General features: G+C 42.4%; 1 protein-coding gene across 3 annotated transcripts in view; it reads right to left on the bottom strand.

The window, feature by feature from the left end:
• LOC308083346 (uncharacterized protein) overlaps positions 1–19,594 on the bottom strand; it is a 61,103-nt gene that overhangs the window by 2,267 nt on the left and 39,242 nt on the right. For all 3 annotated transcript variants that reach the window (XM_080425639.1, XM_080425640.1, XM_080425641.1), the window contains 16 exons: positions 17,194–17,426; positions 16,503–16,631; positions 14,300–14,356; positions 13,577–13,686; positions 11,855–12,243; positions 10,546–10,720; positions 9,354–9,715; positions 7,502–7,741; positions 6,618–7,019; positions 5,938–6,085; positions 5,567–5,603; positions 4,574–4,940; positions 2,903–3,163; positions 2,459–2,756; positions 788–1,149; positions 18–159 (listed from right to left, as the gene is read on the bottom strand). In XM_080425639.1, the coding sequence (XP_080281765.1) occupies positions 18–159; positions 788–1,149; positions 2,459–2,756; positions 2,903–3,163; positions 4,574–4,940; positions 5,567–5,603; positions 5,938–6,085; positions 6,618–7,019; positions 7,502–7,741; positions 9,354–9,715; positions 10,546–10,720; positions 11,855–12,243; positions 13,577–13,686; positions 14,300–14,356; positions 16,503–16,631; positions 17,194–17,426 (3,712 nt within the window). The remainder of the gene's footprint in view (positions 1–17; positions 160–787; positions 1,150–2,458; positions 2,757–2,902; positions 3,164–4,573; positions 4,941–5,566; positions 5,604–5,937; positions 6,086–6,617; positions 7,020–7,501; positions 7,742–9,353; positions 9,716–10,545; positions 10,721–11,854; positions 12,244–13,576; positions 13,687–14,299; positions 14,357–16,502; positions 16,632–17,193; positions 17,427–19,594) is intronic.

Below are 19,594 nucleotides of genomic sequence, written 5' to 3'. Positions count from 1 at the left end.
AACAGTGAGGGTCCTACCTCCTCCAGGGAGGATGCCAGCCAGCTGGAAGCTTCTCTTCATGAGGTGTGTGTGGGAGGCCAGGCGGCCCAGAGCCTCTCCCAGACAGTCTACCAGCAGATGAGACACGCTGAACTCCAGGTGCTCCGCTGACGCCACGTCCTGCAGGGTTAGATAGAGGTGCAGAGGTTCATTGAAAACAATCCATTTAATCAATTATAAAAGATAATCGATATGCGGAAATAGCAGATCTATAAGCTTGTGAGCTTGTAGGTCTGCTATTTTTGTGTAAAATCAGGCTCAAGTGGTTAATCTCACTAATCGATTTAGTTGACTAACAAATTAAACTTGCTTTTTTTATTATTCGAGAATAAAAAGTAATCCATAGAATAATCGCTGAGAAAATACTCAAATCATAAATTGACAAATTACCAGATATCAGGTTAAATTAGGTAAAATGTTCCAGGATAAAACACAAACATTTCCATGGATTTATTTCTATTGTGGTCCCCTCACAAGCAAGGGGGTCCCCAGCGAAATGTGTTAATATGGCATCTCAATCATTTTAACCACTTTCACCTTTCATACTTTGGCTATTTTTGAAAAATCGTGAAAATATGTGCAAACCTTTGAATATATATATATTTTTTTACTCAAATCTTTGCTTCTGGGGGTCTCTGGAACAAAATATTTGAGGTGGGGGTCCGCGGCCAAATACATATCATTTTGGGTGGTCCTTGACATGAAACAGTTTGAGCACCACTGCCCCTATGTTAAGTAAACGTCTCACCTGCAGGGGTTCAGCCATGGCGCGGGCCCAGCGGTGGAGCAGGTACCGCTGCAGCACCGGGCGGAGGCAGACGTCCAGCGGGTGGAGGCGGTGGTTGCACCCGGCGGGGACGACGGCGGGCAGCGTGGCCGAGGCCGCCAGGGCGCACAGGAACATCTGGGACAGGTGCTCGCGGTGGCCGTCCACCACCAGCAGGTTCTTCCTGGGGCGGTGGCCCAGGCCCAGGCCGGAGAGGTGCCGGCGCCACACGCCGCCGCTCCACAGGTCCATGCCGTCCTCCACGGTGAAGGCCACGGGCCGGGCCTCGATGAGGAGGGACTCGGCCGCGGGCCACGACCGATGGCTCCTCAGCAGCACCAGACCTGCCGGTGCAGGGGGGGCGTGTGGCGGTTTAGTCTCAACTAATCCATTTGAATTCCTTATTTAACCCATTAAAGGACGACTTTGTTTTTTTACAACCAAGGTTTATGTTTTAGCTTGTAATTAAAGTAAATAAAAGATGAGTGTTAATTTCATTTACTGCTTTCTATAGTTTTAGCAATTGTTGCGATCTTTTTTACAGTGGGTGGGGGGCATTCCGGCAGGTGGCTAAATATGTCTTTTTTTTACACAATAACCCGGCCATTTATTTATTATTATTTACAGTAGTTCTTCTAGCCCCCAATAACTCACATCTGGCCATCAAAGACCACAGGACCTTTTTTATTGTGTAAAAAAAGACATGTTTAGCCTATATAGACATATTTAGCCTAAAATTGGCTAAAATTGCTAAAATTACAAGCTAAAACAAACCTTGGTTGTAAAAAAATCAAGTTGTCCTTTAAGACCTGAGGACGATTCTACAAATGCCTGTTCGCCAAGTTTTTCGTAATTCAAAATTATGCAACATTTTTCAAACGCTTTCATAATTTTTCTAAGATTTTTCTAAAATAGCAGATGTACAAGCTCGCAGCGCGGCACGAAGTGACGTGCTGTGAGCTTGTACATCTGCTTTTTTTTAATAGCCAACGCTAAAATCTAAAATCACACAAATTCGTTCCCGGTGTTAATAGGTTAAAAGATAATCGATAATTGATTCAATAATCGATTGATAATCAATCCCTACTTTGGGCATGTCAATCTAGGTGAAAAGTTTTCAAGTGAAGATAGCAGCTTGCACATTTTCACAATTTGTTTATATCTTTCAAAAGTTATGGAAATTTTACATTTCTTTTGAAAATGTCAAATTCTGTTGATAAATGTTTTTATTATTGTAATTTTTGAAAATATTTTGAAATAATAATTACAGAAAATAAATTGTAGGAAACGTTAAAAAAATGGGGGGGGGGGGCGATCAATATCCTCCTATAATTCGACAAAGCTCCGTCTGTGTGAGCCCAAAATCTCTTCTGCCCGGTTCTCCTCAGTGGCTGGAGCAATTGATCTGCATTTGCACACAGCCATTGACCCATTACCATGTGCACGGGACTGCAAAGACCGTTTTTCGCTTTCCCCAAATGTCAGCTGTTTATTAGAGTTTTTGTGTTCGCTGGCTCCCGGGTTGCCAAATCATGTGCGCATATCCCCCCACGGGTGTGGTCTAGTAATACATTACAAAATTACTTTCTCCATTATGCGATTAATCAAAAAAACATAATCGCTAAGAAGACAATGGACGGTTCCATCCCTTACCTGGCAGCACGGTGCCGTCAGACAACGCCGTCAGGTAGACGGTCAGCAGAGGACACCCGGAGCCCCACAGCTTCAGAGCCTCCACCCGCTGGGCCGCCGTGCAGCTCTCGTGCAGGAGGTTGAAGTCCACGAACACGCAGAGCTCGTCCATGGCCGCCACGGCGCCGGGTGGCAGCCGGCTGGCCAGGATCTGTTTCTGGGTGAAATCGCGGAAGCGCCGAGTCCGCTCCTCCAGGGACGGGGGCAGCACGCGGCTCAGCGTGGGCCTCCTGCCGGGCCTCCGCAGGCCCAGACCATGCTGCAGACATACAGGGGGTTCAAGCAAAAACTCATTTCACAGCTGAAAAGTTTTGTTAGGAAAAAAAGAGTCCCCCAAACTAGTGCCCTATTTTCCTAAACACAATATGTAAAATCATTTATTTGTTTTATTTATTATGTATTTACCTGCAGCATGAAGCCCAGCGCCCAGTCGTAGGAGATCCGGAAGGAGCTGCCGAAGCTGCCCTTCTTCCTCAGCACCGTGGCCTTCTGGAACAGGCTGCTCTCTGTGATGGGTGCCTGCTGCTCCCACATGGCCAGGACCCACTCCAACATGTCCACCTCCCCCTCAGACAAGGAGGCCTGCTGCTTCTCCTGCTGCTCCTGACCGCTCTCCTGTTTCAGCTGCTTCCTCCGCTCCTTCAGCCAGGCCAGGATCCTCTGTGGCTGTGTGTGTGGAGATAACAAGGTTATTATTATTATTATTATTATTATTACACCAGTGTCAGTCTACCGTATGTGGACTATGCTGTGATTTCCTCCGTGATTAACAACCATCAGGGGATAGATCATACTGGAGATAAATATTCTGTGACTACTTGAAAAGGAAAGAAAATCAAAAAATCCTGTCAGCCTGGGCTTTTTGGGCTATTTAGTGAATGGGAGTGAATGAGTTAATGAACGTCCATAAATATATCATGCACAGTATAACATCTGCTGCTATGCTCACACACCTTTATATCTTATCTCAGGTACCATGTGTGAATATGTAGATCATTTTTAGTTTTTTTTTTGTTCTCTAGTTTGATCTCCTCTCCCCCTTGCCCCATCCCCCACCTCTTCTTCTTCCATTTCTTTCTTTCTTTCTTTCTTTCTTTCTTTCTTTCTTTCTTTCTTTGGAAATAACGATGGGAACTAAGCACGAAAACAAATTTCACACACTTTTTTACTTCTGTAAACCTGTGATGTGACAATAAGGCTGATTCTGATTCTTATTATGGTTAACTAAAACTAACAGAGAAAAAAACGAAAACTAACTAAAATCATATAGAAATTTCCTTATTTTTTTTGTCTTTGTCGATATGTCATGTAAGCCTAATATTTAGGGTGGTTATGAAATCTTATATTCCAATATTGTTTTGCTGTACTAGTTTTAAGCCCCTTTGTTAAATACTGCTCTACTTCCTGAGCCACTGCCAGCTTGTAGACTACCTCATTACAAAGAAAACTGAAACTAACACTAAAACGAATAAAAACTAAACTAAAACTAAGCCTTTAAGACTAGCAAACCCGCTCTTTAAAAACAAATGAAAACTAAAATGAAATTGAAGCTAAAATATCCAAACAAAATAAAAATAAAAAGTGCCTAAGCTCTACTAATCAGTGTTGATTTTGACAGCACATTTTGATTTAGTTTTAGTCAAAGTTTTTTGAATAAAATTCCATTTAGTTTTAGTCTTATTTTAGTAGTCTGAAACGTTTACATTTCTGTCTAGTTTTAGTTGACTAAATATCATAAGATTTTAGTCGACTAAATCTACAGTTGATTTGGTCAACTAAAATGTATTTTGTCTGTGCCTTGATGGCGTCATAATGGCTGATTTGCTGCCACGCGTTGTGAGCTTGTAGATCGGCTATTTTCAGAGCGCAAAACCCGAGCGCAACCAATCATAAAATGACTTGTCTTTTAGTTCTACTCCACTCGTCCCTCCCTAACATTTTAGTCTAGTTTTTATTTAGTTTTAGTCATCATAGCTTAGTTTTTAGTTCGTTTTAATGTAGTTTTCGTCAGTGAAAAAAGGTAGTCGACGAACATTTTTCGTCATAGTTTTAGTCGACGAAATCAACACTACTAACCTGGGTGTTGAAGTCAGTGGAGGCCTGGTTGAGGCCGCCACACAGCGCCAACAGACAGATCCTCAGCTGGCGGGCGGATAGAGCGTCCTCCCTGAGCGGAGGAGGAGGAGACGACGGAGGTTCGTCGTATTCTCCTCCCTCTACGTCGGCTCTGAACTCCTCCGTCATGTCATCGTCCATGGCCGGGAGGAACCCTGGGATATCGTCCGCCTCCTCCTCCATCGTCTCCTCCTCGTCTCCCGAGGAGTCGATCTCCTCGATGGGAGCCATGGCCTCGTCGATTTCGTCGATGGGCGTGTTGTCGTCCATCTCAACCTTCCCGCCGCCGAAGAAGTCCATCTGTTCTGTGGAGAACTCCACCTGTCCACTGAAAGGGAACATGATACGAAGGAGATAACGATCAAAGCGTGAGTTTACGTACAATTACAATACCGTATATACATTCACATGTGTGTGTGTGTGCGTAGAACATTTCCCACATTTCCAGTCCCACAGAAAAATCACCATGCTACTATCCCAATGTAGGCAGTGGTGTAAAGTAACTAAGTACATTTTCTCAAGTGCTGTACTTAAAGTAAAGTTTTGAGGTATTTTCTACTTTACTGGAGTATTTCCAATTTTCAGTACTTTTACTTCTTCTCCACTGTACATCTCAGAGGCAGCTATTGTACTTTTACTCCACTACAATTATCTGAAAACTTTAGTTACTAGTTACTTTGTAGATTTTGATTATTATTACAACAACCACTTCAGCCCATACATTTTGATACCAATACTTTTGTACTTTTACTCAAGTACATTTTGAATTCCGGACTTAAATTCTGTGTGTGTGTGTGTGTGTGTGTGTGTGTGTGTGTGTGTGTGTGTGTGTGTGTGTGTGTGTGTGTGTGTGTGTGTGTGTGTGTGTGAGAGAGAGCGCATACATGCTGCTATCCCAATGTAGGTCTAAACATTGGAAGCCTGTCAGATACTGAATATCTTTGAAAAGTTTACCTTATTTTGTCCTTGACAAATCCTATCTTTGTTGAACCTGTTGAAGACATAGAAGGCAGCTTAGTTTAAAGGAGTAGTTCACCCCCAAAAGTTCTTATTTTCTATCAATTACACACCCCATGAAGCCTTGAATTCATGGACATTTATTTAGTTTTTGTCGCATTCCTGAGCCAATAACTCAAATTATTGGCTCAGGAACGCAACAAAAACAAACAAATATCCCTCAACTCAAGGCTTCATGGGGTGTGTAATTGATAGAAAATAATAAGTAATTTTTGGGGGGTGAATTACTCCTTTAATACAGGAATTCCAAATGCTCTGCTGGTGCGTCAGGAAAGTAACAACAATACACTTATAATATTCAGTGAGACCTTGTGTGAGCGGCGAGAGGCCGTGGAACTCCCAGAAGCAGTGGCCCTGCTTGCAGAGGTTGATCTGACACACGCCACAGCCGTACACGCTCTCACGCCGGATGTTCTTCTTCATGCAGTTCTTACAGCGTCTGGAGCTGAAGCTGACCTTCAAATACATTATTTAAAAATAACAGATACATTTTTAACCCATTCAATCCGGGAACGCGTCATTTGTGTCACTTTAGATTTCTTTGAGCTATTCAAAAAATAGCAGATCTACAAGCTCATAGTGCGGCACCGAGTGCTATGAGCTTGTAGATCAGTTTTTTTTTTGTATCATGAAAATGTGTGCAAATCTTTGAATATATATTTTTTAAAGTTTTAAACTGTCAAATGTCCCAACAAATGTCTGAATTTTTCTGGAAAACTATTGTTGCTATATCAGTGGTGCTCAAACTTTTTCTTGTTAAGGACCCCCAAAAGTATATGTTTTTGGCCGCCGATCCCAATCAAAATATGTTGTTCCAGGGCACACATTTTCACGATTTTTCTAAAATAGCCCAAAGAAATCTTAAAATGACACGGATGCGTTCCCGGTCTTAATGGGTTAAAACAAATACGAAATAAAACAAATATCCAAAAGAATGATAGAATAACCGTTAAAAGAACGTAATGCATAGTAATGTCCCTATCCTGACCTTCACGATGCGGTGGCGCTGTTTGAGCGGCTCCTCCTCGGACGCCCGGGCGACCCCCCGGGCCACCCGGCTGGCCACGGGGGGCTGCAGCAGGGCCTCCTGGGAGGAGGCGAGCGGCGGCTCGAAGGCCTTCTGGGCGCACTTGGCCATCTGGTTGCCCAGGCGCTTGCGGAAGACGAGCTGGGAGAAGAGGCCGCCCTGCACCCAGGACGGCGGGTTGTCCTTGCGGCTCTCCCTCAGCAGGATGAAGGCGTTGACCACGCTCAGGTTCACCAGGAACCAGAAGAGGCGGCGCCAGTACTTGTCCTCCGGGACGCCCCCTAGAGGATTGCAGGCCAACAGCTGCTTGCAGATGTCCACCCCGCGCATGTTCTCCTGGAGCAGCCGGAACGCCATGGGTCTCTGGAGAAGAAGAAGAATAATAACAATTTATATTAATACCCTCATACCTGCCTAACTACCAGTGGTGGGAAAAGTACTCAAATGTTTTACTTAAGTAAAAGTATAAATACTGCAATGTAGAAATAAGTCCGGAATTCAAAATGTACTTGAGTAAAAGTACAAAAGTATTGGCCACAAAATGTACTTAAAGTACCAAAAGTAAAAGTAGTCATTATGCAGAATGTCCCATTTCAAGTTTTCACATGTATAACAAATCTTTTGAAAATAGCAGATGTACAAGCGACGCATTGTGAGCTTGTAGATCGGCTATTTTCAAATGGCCAAAATGTATATACAGGGCTGAAGTGGTAGTGGAGTAGAAGTAAAAGCATTGGAAATTGGAAACACTCAAGTAAAGTACAATTACCTAAAGAATTGTACTTAAGTACAGTATTTAAGTAAATGTACTTAGTTACTTTACACCACTAGCCTTTTCCACTGACCTCGATGGGGTCCAGCTCTCCGGCTTTGGTCTGAGACCTCCTCCAGACCGTGTCCGTTCCGCCCGGCGTGGCGTTGGTGGACAGGCAGCCCATCTCCTTGGCGTCCCTCCACCGCGTGGCCAGCAGGGGGCCGAACGCCCTCTGCAGGAAGTCTCCGGCCTTGTCCAGCCGCCCGTTGTCCCACAGCGGAGCGGGCAGGATGGGACTGGGAGGAGGGAAGGAGCTGGAGGCATAGATGGCCTGATGCAGCGGTGGTGGGAAAAAGTACTCAAATGTTTTAAGTAAAAGTATTAACACATACAGTGCCAAGATCGCATCGATGCGTTCTTTCAAATCCATCGCTTGAGTGCCAGGATTCCAAAGAACGCATTGATGCGTTCTTTTGAATTTTCATTGTTTAATCTGTGATCGCACGGCTGTGTTTATTTCTCATCAACACTTTCGTTTTCCACTTACGTCACACTCACCCGAAGCCGAATGTAAAAAAAATCACCGGGTCACGTTGTTTTTCTCCGGTGATTTTCGGCCAGAATAAGGAAAAACACGGTTTTTCACACGGTATAAAAAACGAACGGACAGCTCAACTTCTATTTTCTTTGGTCCGGGTGACTAACAGTCATCGTCGTAGTGTATCACATCGTTTTCAGGCCGATCAGCGGGACAGGGATTGTCGAAAACGTCACATCCTGTGAATGACCGGATATGACGTGGGCCTGTTTGGGAGGGGGCGAGCGAGGTGATCAATGTTTGGATTTGCTGCTCTCTACTGGTGGAACTGTCGTAGGTGCTTGACAACACAATCAGAGAATGTATTTGAATGAAAAATTACAAAACAAAAAAATTAAAAAACACGCAAATTGCTGGCACAGGGGTGAGTACATTATGAATAAACTCTGGCAGTCAATGTGTTAATACTGCAATGTAGAAGTATACTCTGTTTCAAGTAAAAGTCCCGGAATTCAAAATTTACTTGAGTAAAAGTACAAAAGTATTGGTATCAAAATGTACTTAAAGTACCAAAAGTAAAAGTATTATATTTAAAAGATATATATTCAAAGATTTGCACACATTTTCAAGATTTTTCAAAAATTAGCAGATATACAAGCTCATAGCGCGGCACTCGTGCAGCGCAATGAGCTTGTATATCTGCTATTTATATCTGCTATTTCTTCTGCTAGTTCTTCTCGGATTGAATGAGTTAATTCATAGAACCTGTGTCTAAGTCTAATGAAGAGCATTGGTGCTCGAATCGTCACAAAACTTTCTTTTGATGTTATCTTTTCTACACAGTGAGCTTTATTGATCCAGTACCGAACCTAGTGGGTCTGGGATGTGCATGTCCTTTGCGCCAGTGTTAATTTTGTCAACTAAAACCCTGACGAAAAATGTTCGTCGACTGACGAAAACTAAATAAAAACGAAATATACTGACAATTTCCTCGACTAACTAAAATGTTAGTGAAGGATTTAGTGGAGAAGAGATCCAGTAGAACTAAAAGACAAGTCATTTTATGCTTGGTTGTGCTCGGGTGTTGCGTTCTGAAAATAGCAGATCTACAAGCTCACAACGCGTCGCAGCGCGGCGCGTTGTGGGCTTGCAGATCTGCTATTTTCTGCTATTTTTGAGTGTCAAATCAGCCATTACGACGCCATCAAGGCACCGCCAAAATACATTTTAGTTGACTAAATCAACTGTAGATTTAGTAGACTATAATCTTATGACATTTAGTTGACTAAAACTGGACCAAAACTAAAACATATATGACTAAAACTAAAAAACAATATTCAAAAGACTATGACTAAACCAAAATGTGCTGTCAAAACCAACACTGCTTTGTGCTTTTTCCTCCTACCTCGTCCAGGAGCTTGGCCATGAGGGGAGCGGAGGCCAGCGACTTGGCCAGGTACAGCTGGTGGTGCTTGTTCTCCAGTCCCTCCACCAGCTTGGGAACCACGCGGAAGCCCGTCTCCAGGCCCGCCTTCTCCCCCACCACGCCGCCCTGGATGGACACGCGGTGGCAGTAGCCCGACTTGGAGTCGCAGAGCAGCCAGATCTCGGGCTGGCTCCGGGGGTCGCTGGTCCCCGGCGGGCCTTTGATGGGCTGGGGTAGCAGGGCGCGGTCGATGGTCAGGCAGCACCGGGGCCGGTAGATGGTCCACATGGCCGAGCCCTGCAGCTCCAGCATGGGTCTGAAGATGCAGAGCGGGTCGCCTTCTGCGGCGTGGACGGTAACAAAAGCACTGCATTTAAGTACCTTTTATCAGTATCCGTATCCTACTTAGGCTACGGATTAACTCCAGACCTATTTCTTCACTCTGGCTTTTAGTTGGTTTTTAAATCTCTGTGTTGTTATTCATGTCCTCACTGTTTTGCTATATATATATATTTTTTTAATGTTGTTTTATGCTTTTGCTTTTCTTTTTTGCCTTATTGTTAAATTATTTGTACTTTTTCTATAAAGCACTCTGTAAAGCACCTTGAGCTGCATTTCATGTCATGAAAGGTGCTATACAAATCGTCAGTTTATTATTATTATTATTATTATTATTACTTTAGGTACATTTGTAGGAATTAGGATTAGGGTTAGCTTATTTAAAAAATAGTGAAAATAACACTTGTAGATCTGCCTGTACAACAGTGGTTCCCAAACCTTTTAGCTCGAGTCCCAAAAGAGAAATTGTATGTCTCTCTGGGACCCAAACAAGTGAAAATAGCCGATCTACAAGCTCACAACGCATCGCGAGGAGACGCGTTGTGAGCTTCACTAGTTTTTATTTTTATTCTTGGAATTTCTTTCTCTGATTTTGTATTTATTTATGAAATTATATTTTTAAAAAAATAGTTATCTTTTTTTATTAATGCCAAATTTTGACATATTTACTCGCAACCCATAAAAATAGGTCTGCGATCCAAACTTGGGTCCCGACACAGTGTTTGGGAAACAGTCCTGTACAAAGTAAAAATTTGACGATGCAACTTTCAAATCTTCCAAATCTACACTTTGACTCAAGCAGTGGGGTTGAGCCCTTGAGTCCACCACTGACCTTCGGTGCGTCCGCGGTACTTGTCCGTGGTTTCACTGCCCATGCGGATGTTGGCGGCGATCTGTTTGAAGCGGTTGAAGCTCATGGCGCGGTAGAAGGTGTAGCCGTTGTCGTTGTGCGTCCACGACCAGTACTGGGAGAGGTCTGGCAGGTTCTTGGTGCCCATCAGGATCACCTACAGTACATGAGATGTATATATATATATATATGGATGTGTAAGTGAGCATCTGTATGTTTGTATGGATACACATCTCTATTATCTTCTCCTTTTCATCTCTGTTGTATTCTGTTTACTTTATTCAGCTTTATTTTATTTCTTCATTTTTTGTCTTTGGTTGGTTAACCCAATCGTTCTCAAACATTTTCATGTCAAGCACCCCCAAGTTGATATGTATTTGAGACCCCCATTTGAAAAGATGTTGTGCCAAGGACCCCCATTAGAGATGATTTGTTAACATTTGTCAAAAATGTTTTGAAAATAGCACATCTACAAAGTCAAAACACGTCGCATGCTATTTCAAATAGCTGAAAAATAAAACAGGGCTTAGATGTAAATGTTTAAACTGTTCCTCATTTTGCTGGGGACCACCACCTGGAACCCCCTCAAGGTCCCCTGGGGGTCCGTGGACCCCACTTTGAGAAACAACTGGGTTAACCCATGTGCCAGTTAGGATGGATCTAACAATCAGTGGTGGAAAAAGTACTCACATCTCTTACTTAAGTAAAAGTATCAATACTGCAATGTAGAAATACTCTGTTACAAGTAAAAGTCCGGAATTCAAAATGAACTTGAGTAAAAGTAAGTATTGGCATCAAAATGTACTTAAAATACCAAAAGTAAAAGTACTAATTATGCAGAATATCCCATTTCAAGTTTTCTAATGTATAAAAATAATTTGAAAATAGCAGATCTATGCGACGCATTCTGAGCTTGTAGATCGTCTATTTTCAAATGGCCAAAACGTATATAGGGCTGAAGTGGTTAATGTACAGTATGTTTTGTAATAATAATCTAAATCTTTATACTAAAGTAAGTAACTGAAGTTTTCAAATAAATGCAGTGGAGTAAAAGTACAATATTTGCCTCTGAGATGTAGTGGAGTAGAAGTAAAAGCATTGGAATTTGGAAATACTCAAGTAAAGTGCAAATACCTCAAAATTGTACTTAAGTACTGTACTTAAGTAAATGTACTTAGTTACTTTCCACCAATGCTAACAATCATTTAGCTGGGGACCCTGTGGAACACCCTCAATGACCCCTGGACTTGGGAATGGGAACCAATGCTATAAAACAAAAACAAAGGATCACCAGGCCGAGGAATCCCCTGATGTCATCGGCGGTGACGGGCGCCCAATCAGACGTGCCGCTGCCCCCTAGAGCGCTGCCACCCAGGTACTGGCAGGTCTTGGCGTGGGCGTTGGTCTCGGCGGCGACGAGCTCCACCAGGCTGTCGGGGAACAGCAGGGTGAAGTAGTCCACGGCGTCGGCGTTCTTGGGCAGGCCGTGGTGCGGGCCGCAGCCGTGGGTGAACTCGGCGGCGACGAATCCTCCTCCGATCCTGACCGCCGTCGGTTCGGTCCAGTTGCGCGCCTGCAGCCACGCGGCATCCGGCGTGTTCTCCACTTTCTGCGGGCCGCCGGGCCGGCGCTGAGCCTGCTTGGCGGCCGCGTAGAAGTTCATGTCGGGTTCTACGAAGGCTGTAGGATCAGAGACACGCAAAACACATTCACTACGAAGGTAGGTGGATTAAAGCTAATTACATTCTCACGACTGAAAAGTGTTGTATGGCCTAATAAGTCCTAATGTGCGATCTGTGTAACAGTGTGAAAGGAGCCCCCCCCCCCCCCACACACACACACACACACACTAGCACTGTTTCCTAAACAAATAACATAATATGTACAATTATGATGTTCCTGCTGTTCTACATACCACCAACCAGGTGAAGAAATCACGGATTAACCTTTGCTTTTCTGAAATATCCGAGACCAGTAGCGTCGTATGGAAGATGCTTCTGAACTAGCCTGGTTCCAGACGAATCTGCCTTTGCAGCAGTGTGATATTGTCTGACCACGCGAGGCTACTTCTGAACATATTGCTAATTTGACCACTTTGTACCACAGTGTCATCCCATAGCCTGGAGGGACTGTGGAATCTGTTATTAATTCACAAAAATTACATAAATATTTGTGAATTGAGTTCTTTGGCCTGCTGGCAGTATGCACAAGAAATGTGACACTGATCGATTTCTTTTTTTTTTTTTTTTTTTTTTTAACCCACGATTTTGTAACCCTTTTTTTCACCCGGTGCCAATTTTCTAAGTGATCCTGGGCGCTACACTCCCCCCACAGCCTAGGGAGCCCAGGGCCGAGCTCATGCCTCCTTCAATGCATGAGAGCCAACTGACCTTCTTGTCACCTGACAGGGGGGAGTTTCCCCGGTAGGACGTAGTGCGTGGAAGGAACACGTTATTCCAACCAGTTCCCTTCCCCTCCATCAGGCGCCCCGGCTGTCATGGGGGAGGCGGTATAGCGACCAGGATTACTACATGTTTTTGTGAGGGCATTTACTACCATAAGAGACACGGGGAGAACATGCAAACTCCACACAGAGTAGGCCCTTTCGCCAACCCCACCCAGGGTATGGGCGCTGATCACACCCCCAGCGCCCACAGCGTCCCCGGCGGGAATCGAACCCAGGACCTTCTAGCTGTGATGCCACAGCGCTACCGACTGCGCCACCGTGCCCCTAATCAATTTAATATTGATTCGTTTATTTAATTAAGTTTCCATAATTAGATGTGGACAGACAGACAGACAGACAGACAGACAGACAGACAGACAGACAGACAGACAGACAGACAGACAGACAGACAGACAGACAGACAGACAGACAGACAGACAGACAGACAGACAGAGGCTTTGTATTATAATTGAACTCTCTCTTGCTTATCTCATATATACATGTTGGCTACTGAAATCAGACGAGCCAACTTCCATCGATCAAATTCAATCACAGACTGATACTTACTGGTGGTCTTGCAGATGGAGCTGTGATATGGGTTGAACACCAGGTGTTTGGCCATCTGGTCTCCAGTCTGAGGGACAAAGTCACAGCTCGAACACCTCAACTGGTACGGGCTGGGGACATTAGAACATAGGATACATCAGAACACAATACAACATAATAGAACACATTAGAACAGTGATTCTCCCCGATTAAGGACCCCAGTTTGAAATGCATTATTAACACAGACCCCCCATTTGATACAGACTCGTAAAAAGTCCATTTGCCTAACCTCACACTGACAACCAGTGCACTACAACATATTACAACATTAGAACACACTAGTCTATTTAGAACTGAGGCCCATTCTAAATCCTAACCTACTTTTTCTGAAAAACTTAAATATGAATAAATTCATGTTGCTATATATATATATAGCAACAACTAAAATTACTGGGGACCACCACGGGTCGAAATGGGACCATTATGGGTATGTATCTGAGAGTGTATGAATGGAACCAAATGGACCCAAAAGGGTCAGGTTTGTACACTCTAAGATAGATTAACACTGAGGATTTTACAGTGTAGATTGGGATCCCAGAGATAAAAAAGAAAAATGGTGTCAAATGGGGGTCCGTGTCCTATTGGGGGGGTCCTTGAAATTCTAAAGGTTGAGGACCAGTGGACCACTATATAAGAGCATACAGTAACACTAATATGTAGTACAGAGAAACAGAATGCTCATACCAGGGTGGAGATCTTCTGTGGAGAGGTGTGGAGAAGGCCGTATGCGGTACATGTTTGCTGAGAAAAGAATAAATAAAATACAAATAAAGATTAGTAAATACATTAAAAAAACAGCACAATGATGCCAATATTGTCCCACAGATACATTCCTGTCCGTGTCCAGTATCATTTCATATTGGATTATATTGTTTTATAATCGGGTATATTATTTCATACTGTATTTTATAAAGCTCTTTGAGCTACCTTCCATACATGAAAAAGTGCAAATGTATTATTATTAATAGTAGTAGTAGTACAAATGGCAGTAGTGCTAATCATTTTTGTTGCTAAAATAATTAGTACTTGGAAAATTATGTTGAAGATTTATAAATGTTATTCAGTGGGAATTACTACTTTGCAGTCCAGTTAATGCTTGCTCTGTTGATTAAAAACGGAGAAGCTGGTTTCAACTCAACAAGCTATTTGAATTAGGAAGAAGATCTTGACTGGATCAGCAGATCTGGATATTGAAATAGTAAAAGCAACAGAGGATGTAAGACAGAGCCGTGTTTTGGAATGTTAACAGATGGCTAAATTAATACCTGGATATCGTGACTGCGACGCACAGTGGGTCATTTCTGATGGAGGTGTGGAGGTTTCTCCCATTTATTAACCCATTAAGACCGGGAACACATCTGTGTAACCACCATTATTTTATACTTCGGCATATATATATTTTGGAAACATTTTTTAACTCAAATCTTTGCTTCTGGGGGGGGGGTCCCTGGAACCACATATTTTGAGATGGGGGTCCGCGGCCAAATACATATTATTCTGGGGGCCCTTGACATGAAAAAGTTTGAGAACCACTGATATTATAGCAACATTTAGAAGACATTTGTAGAATCCCCCGAAGCAAAGATTTGAGTTAAAAATGTTTTTTTATATAATATAAAATATATATATTAAAAGATTTGCAAAAAATTTCATGATCCGGCAATGACAGATGCTTTCCCAGTCTTAATGGGTTAATAGATTTCAGAGGTCTTTCTACCTCCTGGAAGTTGGCTCATGTCATTTCCAAACAACAGCTTTTTTCACTGGCTTCACTGCCGCTAGAATTAACTTAAAGCTGGGGCTGAAAGAATGCGGAAACAATGCGGAACGTCTGACCAATCACAGCGGCCGAACTAGTTGGGGTAGTCTCAAAGTCTCGGAGGCACCGAACACCCGACAATAGTTCTGATCCCGCCCACCCGAACCTCTGTCTGAATGACGCTATATTGTAGGTTTTGGACCAGCCCAACCGAACTGACGTCAGTTGTTCTGCTGGAGTATGCGTCAGGCTTTACTGGATAATGAGGGAGGAGGCAGTGGTGTAAAGTAACTAAGTACATTTACTAGGGGTGTGCCGATACACTAATTTCACGAAACGATACGATACGATATTGGGCTCACAACCTCGATACGATTTCGATACAATACACACTTTTTTCTTATGAAAATATATGGGGGAGAAAAAATGCAAATGCAAACAAATAATTCTGTTTTTGCATTATTCAGACATGCAAACTTGTAGCTTTTCAGCTACAATAGCCGTTTTGAATCCAAATAGGGCAATAGTGTGACACCTGACCCGAAAAAATAACAAAACATGTTGTCACCCTTTTCACCTCGGGGCTGTTTGCATGCCAGATTATTATTATTGTAAAAGAAAAAAAAAAAATTCAAAACAATATTTTTTACCCCCGAAACGATACATATCGTCACGAAAACGTATCGCGATATATCGCGGGACGATATATCGGCACACCCCTAACATTTACTCAAGTACAATTTTGAGGTATTTTTTACTTTACTGGAGTATTTTCAAGTTTCAGTACTTTTACTTTTACTCCACTACAATTATTTGAAAACTTTAGTTACTAGTTACTTTGTAGATTTTGATTATTATTACAAAACCACTTCAGCCCTACATACATTTTGGACATTTGAAAATAGCAGATCTACAAGCTCACAATGCGTAGCAATACGACGCATTGTGAGCTTGTAGATCTGCTATTTTCAAAACATTTAGACATTTTAGACATTTGAAAACTCAAGTACATTTTGAATCCCGTACTTTTACTTGTAATATGTAGTATTTCTACATTGCAGTATTGATATTAAGTTAAAAAAAAAGTAGTACTTTTTCCACCACTGGTTAGAGGCGCGTTAGACTTACTGGATCATGTGGGAGGCGTAGGCCTGCGAGCAGCAGGTGCTGAACGCGCACAGCAGACAGCGCACGTAGGTGGGAAAGTGAGCGAAGAGATCGGAGGCGTCTGTTCCACACTCCATGCACCTGAGAGTGCTGGAAAACACACACACACACACACACACACACACACACACACAGTGGAAATGAATGAAAAACTGTCACAACTGAGAAAGCTCAAAGCTCATCATGTTACCCATTTGTCTATCTTACTTATTATTTATAACTCAGGGGTATTGATGAATAAAATGTTATTTTTTACATGCATTAATACATTTGCATGCTTAAATAACCAAACTACTTCAGATAAGATAGTATCGTATCTGAATTGAAATATATCTACTATATACAGTAGCAATTTTCGCTATTCGTCTTTAAGAGGTCATTAACCCATTTAGACCTGGAACGCATCAGTGTCACTTTAGGTTTCTTTGGCTATTCAAAAATAGCAGATATACATATATATATATTGTAGATCTGCTATTTTAGAAAAATCATATATATATTTTTTTTTTTTCAAAAATCTGTTAGGATTTAGAAAACATTTTAAGAATCGGACTCAGGCCTTAATGGGTTAAGAGGTTCAAAGTCAAGGGTTAGGGTTAGCAGTCAGGGGGATACAGTGTTTGGGGTCAGGGGTCAAGTAAGTTAGGCTGACCTCACAGCTTGCTTCCTTCCTATCGTCCTCCTCCTCCTCGGATTGGCTGTGATTGGCTGTCTCTGCTCTTCCGTCTTGATGTTGATTGGTCTGACGAGAAGGGGGGCGGGGCGAGCGACCGTCACTGGATAAGGCGGGGGGGCGGGGCGCGCGACCGCCGCCGGATGTGTGATTGGCGACCGAGGTGTGACCGGCATTGTGATCGGCGTTGGATGTGACAGCCTGATGGTCACCTGATGAATAATGATAACGTTAATTCACAAAATGACACGTTCTTTAACCAATTAACTCATTCACTGCTATAGGACGACTTTGACGACTTTTTACCAAAGGCCCAGACTGCCAAGGACGACTAAAACGACTTTTGGACGTTTTTTTTTAACCTTTTTTTAAATTTTGCACACAGAACCAGGAGATAACGTGATCCAAAGATTTACTGCTCCATTCACTTCCTGGTTAAAGTATTTGGGAAATATTCTGTATCTCGGCTCCTGTGTTTTACTGTGTATTTTTGGCGAGACATGCTATTTCAAACGAAGTATAACAAACGAACGAAATATTCTGTGACTACTTGAAAAAGGTAAGACAAATCGCTGGCAGTGGGCAAACGCGTCCAGAAATAAGTCTGGCAGTGAATGAGTTAAGACCGGGAACGCATAGACTACTGTGTCATTTTAGATTTTTAGCTATAACCATTATTTTATACTTGTAGCTTGTAGCTTATACTCGAGCTTGTAGATCTGCTATTTTTGAAATATCTTGAACATACACATTGCTTTTTGGGAAACATCTTTAACGCAAAACTTTGCTGCTGGAGGTCCCTGGAACAAAATATTGTACAAAATGTTCGCTTAAAAATATATACAGGGTCCCCACACATTTTTAGCAATGAATTTCCAAAACTTTTCCAGAATATTTAGCCCAATTTCCAGGCCTATATAACAATCATTCAGCGCAATAATGTGTCTCTTACTCCTATGTAGAATGCCCAAAGATAGGCAGTGTAGCAAAAATAAAGCATAGAATATAGAATAGTACAATTTCATTCAAAATTTCGTGCAAAATTAGGGCATAGCTCACTGGAAGACTCATTATGGCATCCGTATGACTTATTTTATTTAAATAATATATGCCATCACACAGCCCGTTCGGCGAAAAACTACTTATGTTACATATTTCGTGTAATGTTATACATGTTTATGAAAATGTTTTGTATTAACAATATCAATAGCCAAAAACAATGCATAGCCAAATATTTTTCCAGGACCCTTGATAAATTCCAGGACCTTTGATCAATTCCCAAACTTTTCCAGTACTGGATTATTTTTTTTTCTATTTCAAAATATTTCCAGGAATTTCATGACCGTGGGGACCCTGTATATATATGTTAAAAGATTTGCACACATCTTCATGATTTTTCAAAAATAGCAGATCTACAAGCTCATAGTGCGGCACTCGGTGCCGCACTATGAGCTTGTATATCTGCTATTTTTGAATAGCCAAAGAAATCTAAAAGGGCAGAGATACTTTCCCGGTCTAAATTGGTTAACCCATTAACACATTGACTGCCAGAGTTTATTCATAATGTACTCACCCCTGTGCCAGCAATTTGCGTGTTTTTTATTTTTTTTGTTTTGTAATTTTTCATTCAAATACATTCTCTGATTGTGTTGTCAAGCACCTACGATTGTTCGACCAGTAGAGAGCAGCACATCCAAACATTGATCACCTCGCTCACCCCCTCCCAAACAGGCCCACGTCATATCCGGTCATTCAAAGGATGTGACGTTTTCGACAATTCCCGGCCCGCTGATCGGCCTGAAAACGACGTGATACACTACGACGATGACTGTTAGTCACCCGGACCAAAGAAAATAGAAGTTGAGCTGTCCGTTTGTCTTTTATACCGTGTGAAAAACCGTGTTTTTCCTTATTCTGGCCGAAAATCACCGGAGAAAAACAGCGTGACCCGGAAATGAATTATTTTTTTTACATCCGGCTCCGGGTGAGTGTGACGTAAGTGGAAAACGAAAGTGTTGATGAGAAATAAACACAGCCGTGCGATCACAGATTAAACAATGAAAATTCAAAAGAACGTGTCAACTCGTTCTTAGGAATCCTGGCACTCAAGCGATGGATTTGAAAGAACGTGTTGACGCGATCTTGGCACTGTATGTGTTAAGACCTGAGGCCGATTCTTCAAATGTAATGCCTTTTTGTGCCGAGGACCCACAGTATATTTGCCACTTAAAACCCTATTATACTTCATTGACTGGAGTCCCCACAGGGCTCTGTACTTGGCACAATTTACAATTAAGGCATTTAGCCGACACCAAATGTCTTCGTAGAAAGTAGGCTATCTAGAAGCTCACAACACATTGCGTTGCGACACGTTGTGATC

Source organism: Gymnoscopelus braueri, assembly GCF_963280865.1.
Source record: "Gymnoscopelus braueri genome assembly, chromosome: 4".
In the NCBI taxonomy this organism is placed as follows: Eukaryota; Metazoa; Chordata; class Actinopteri; order Myctophiformes; family Myctophidae; genus Gymnoscopelus; species Gymnoscopelus braueri.
The sequence above is the reverse complement of the archived record's forward strand: the minus strand, read 5'-3'. Positions and strand labels throughout refer to the sequence as shown.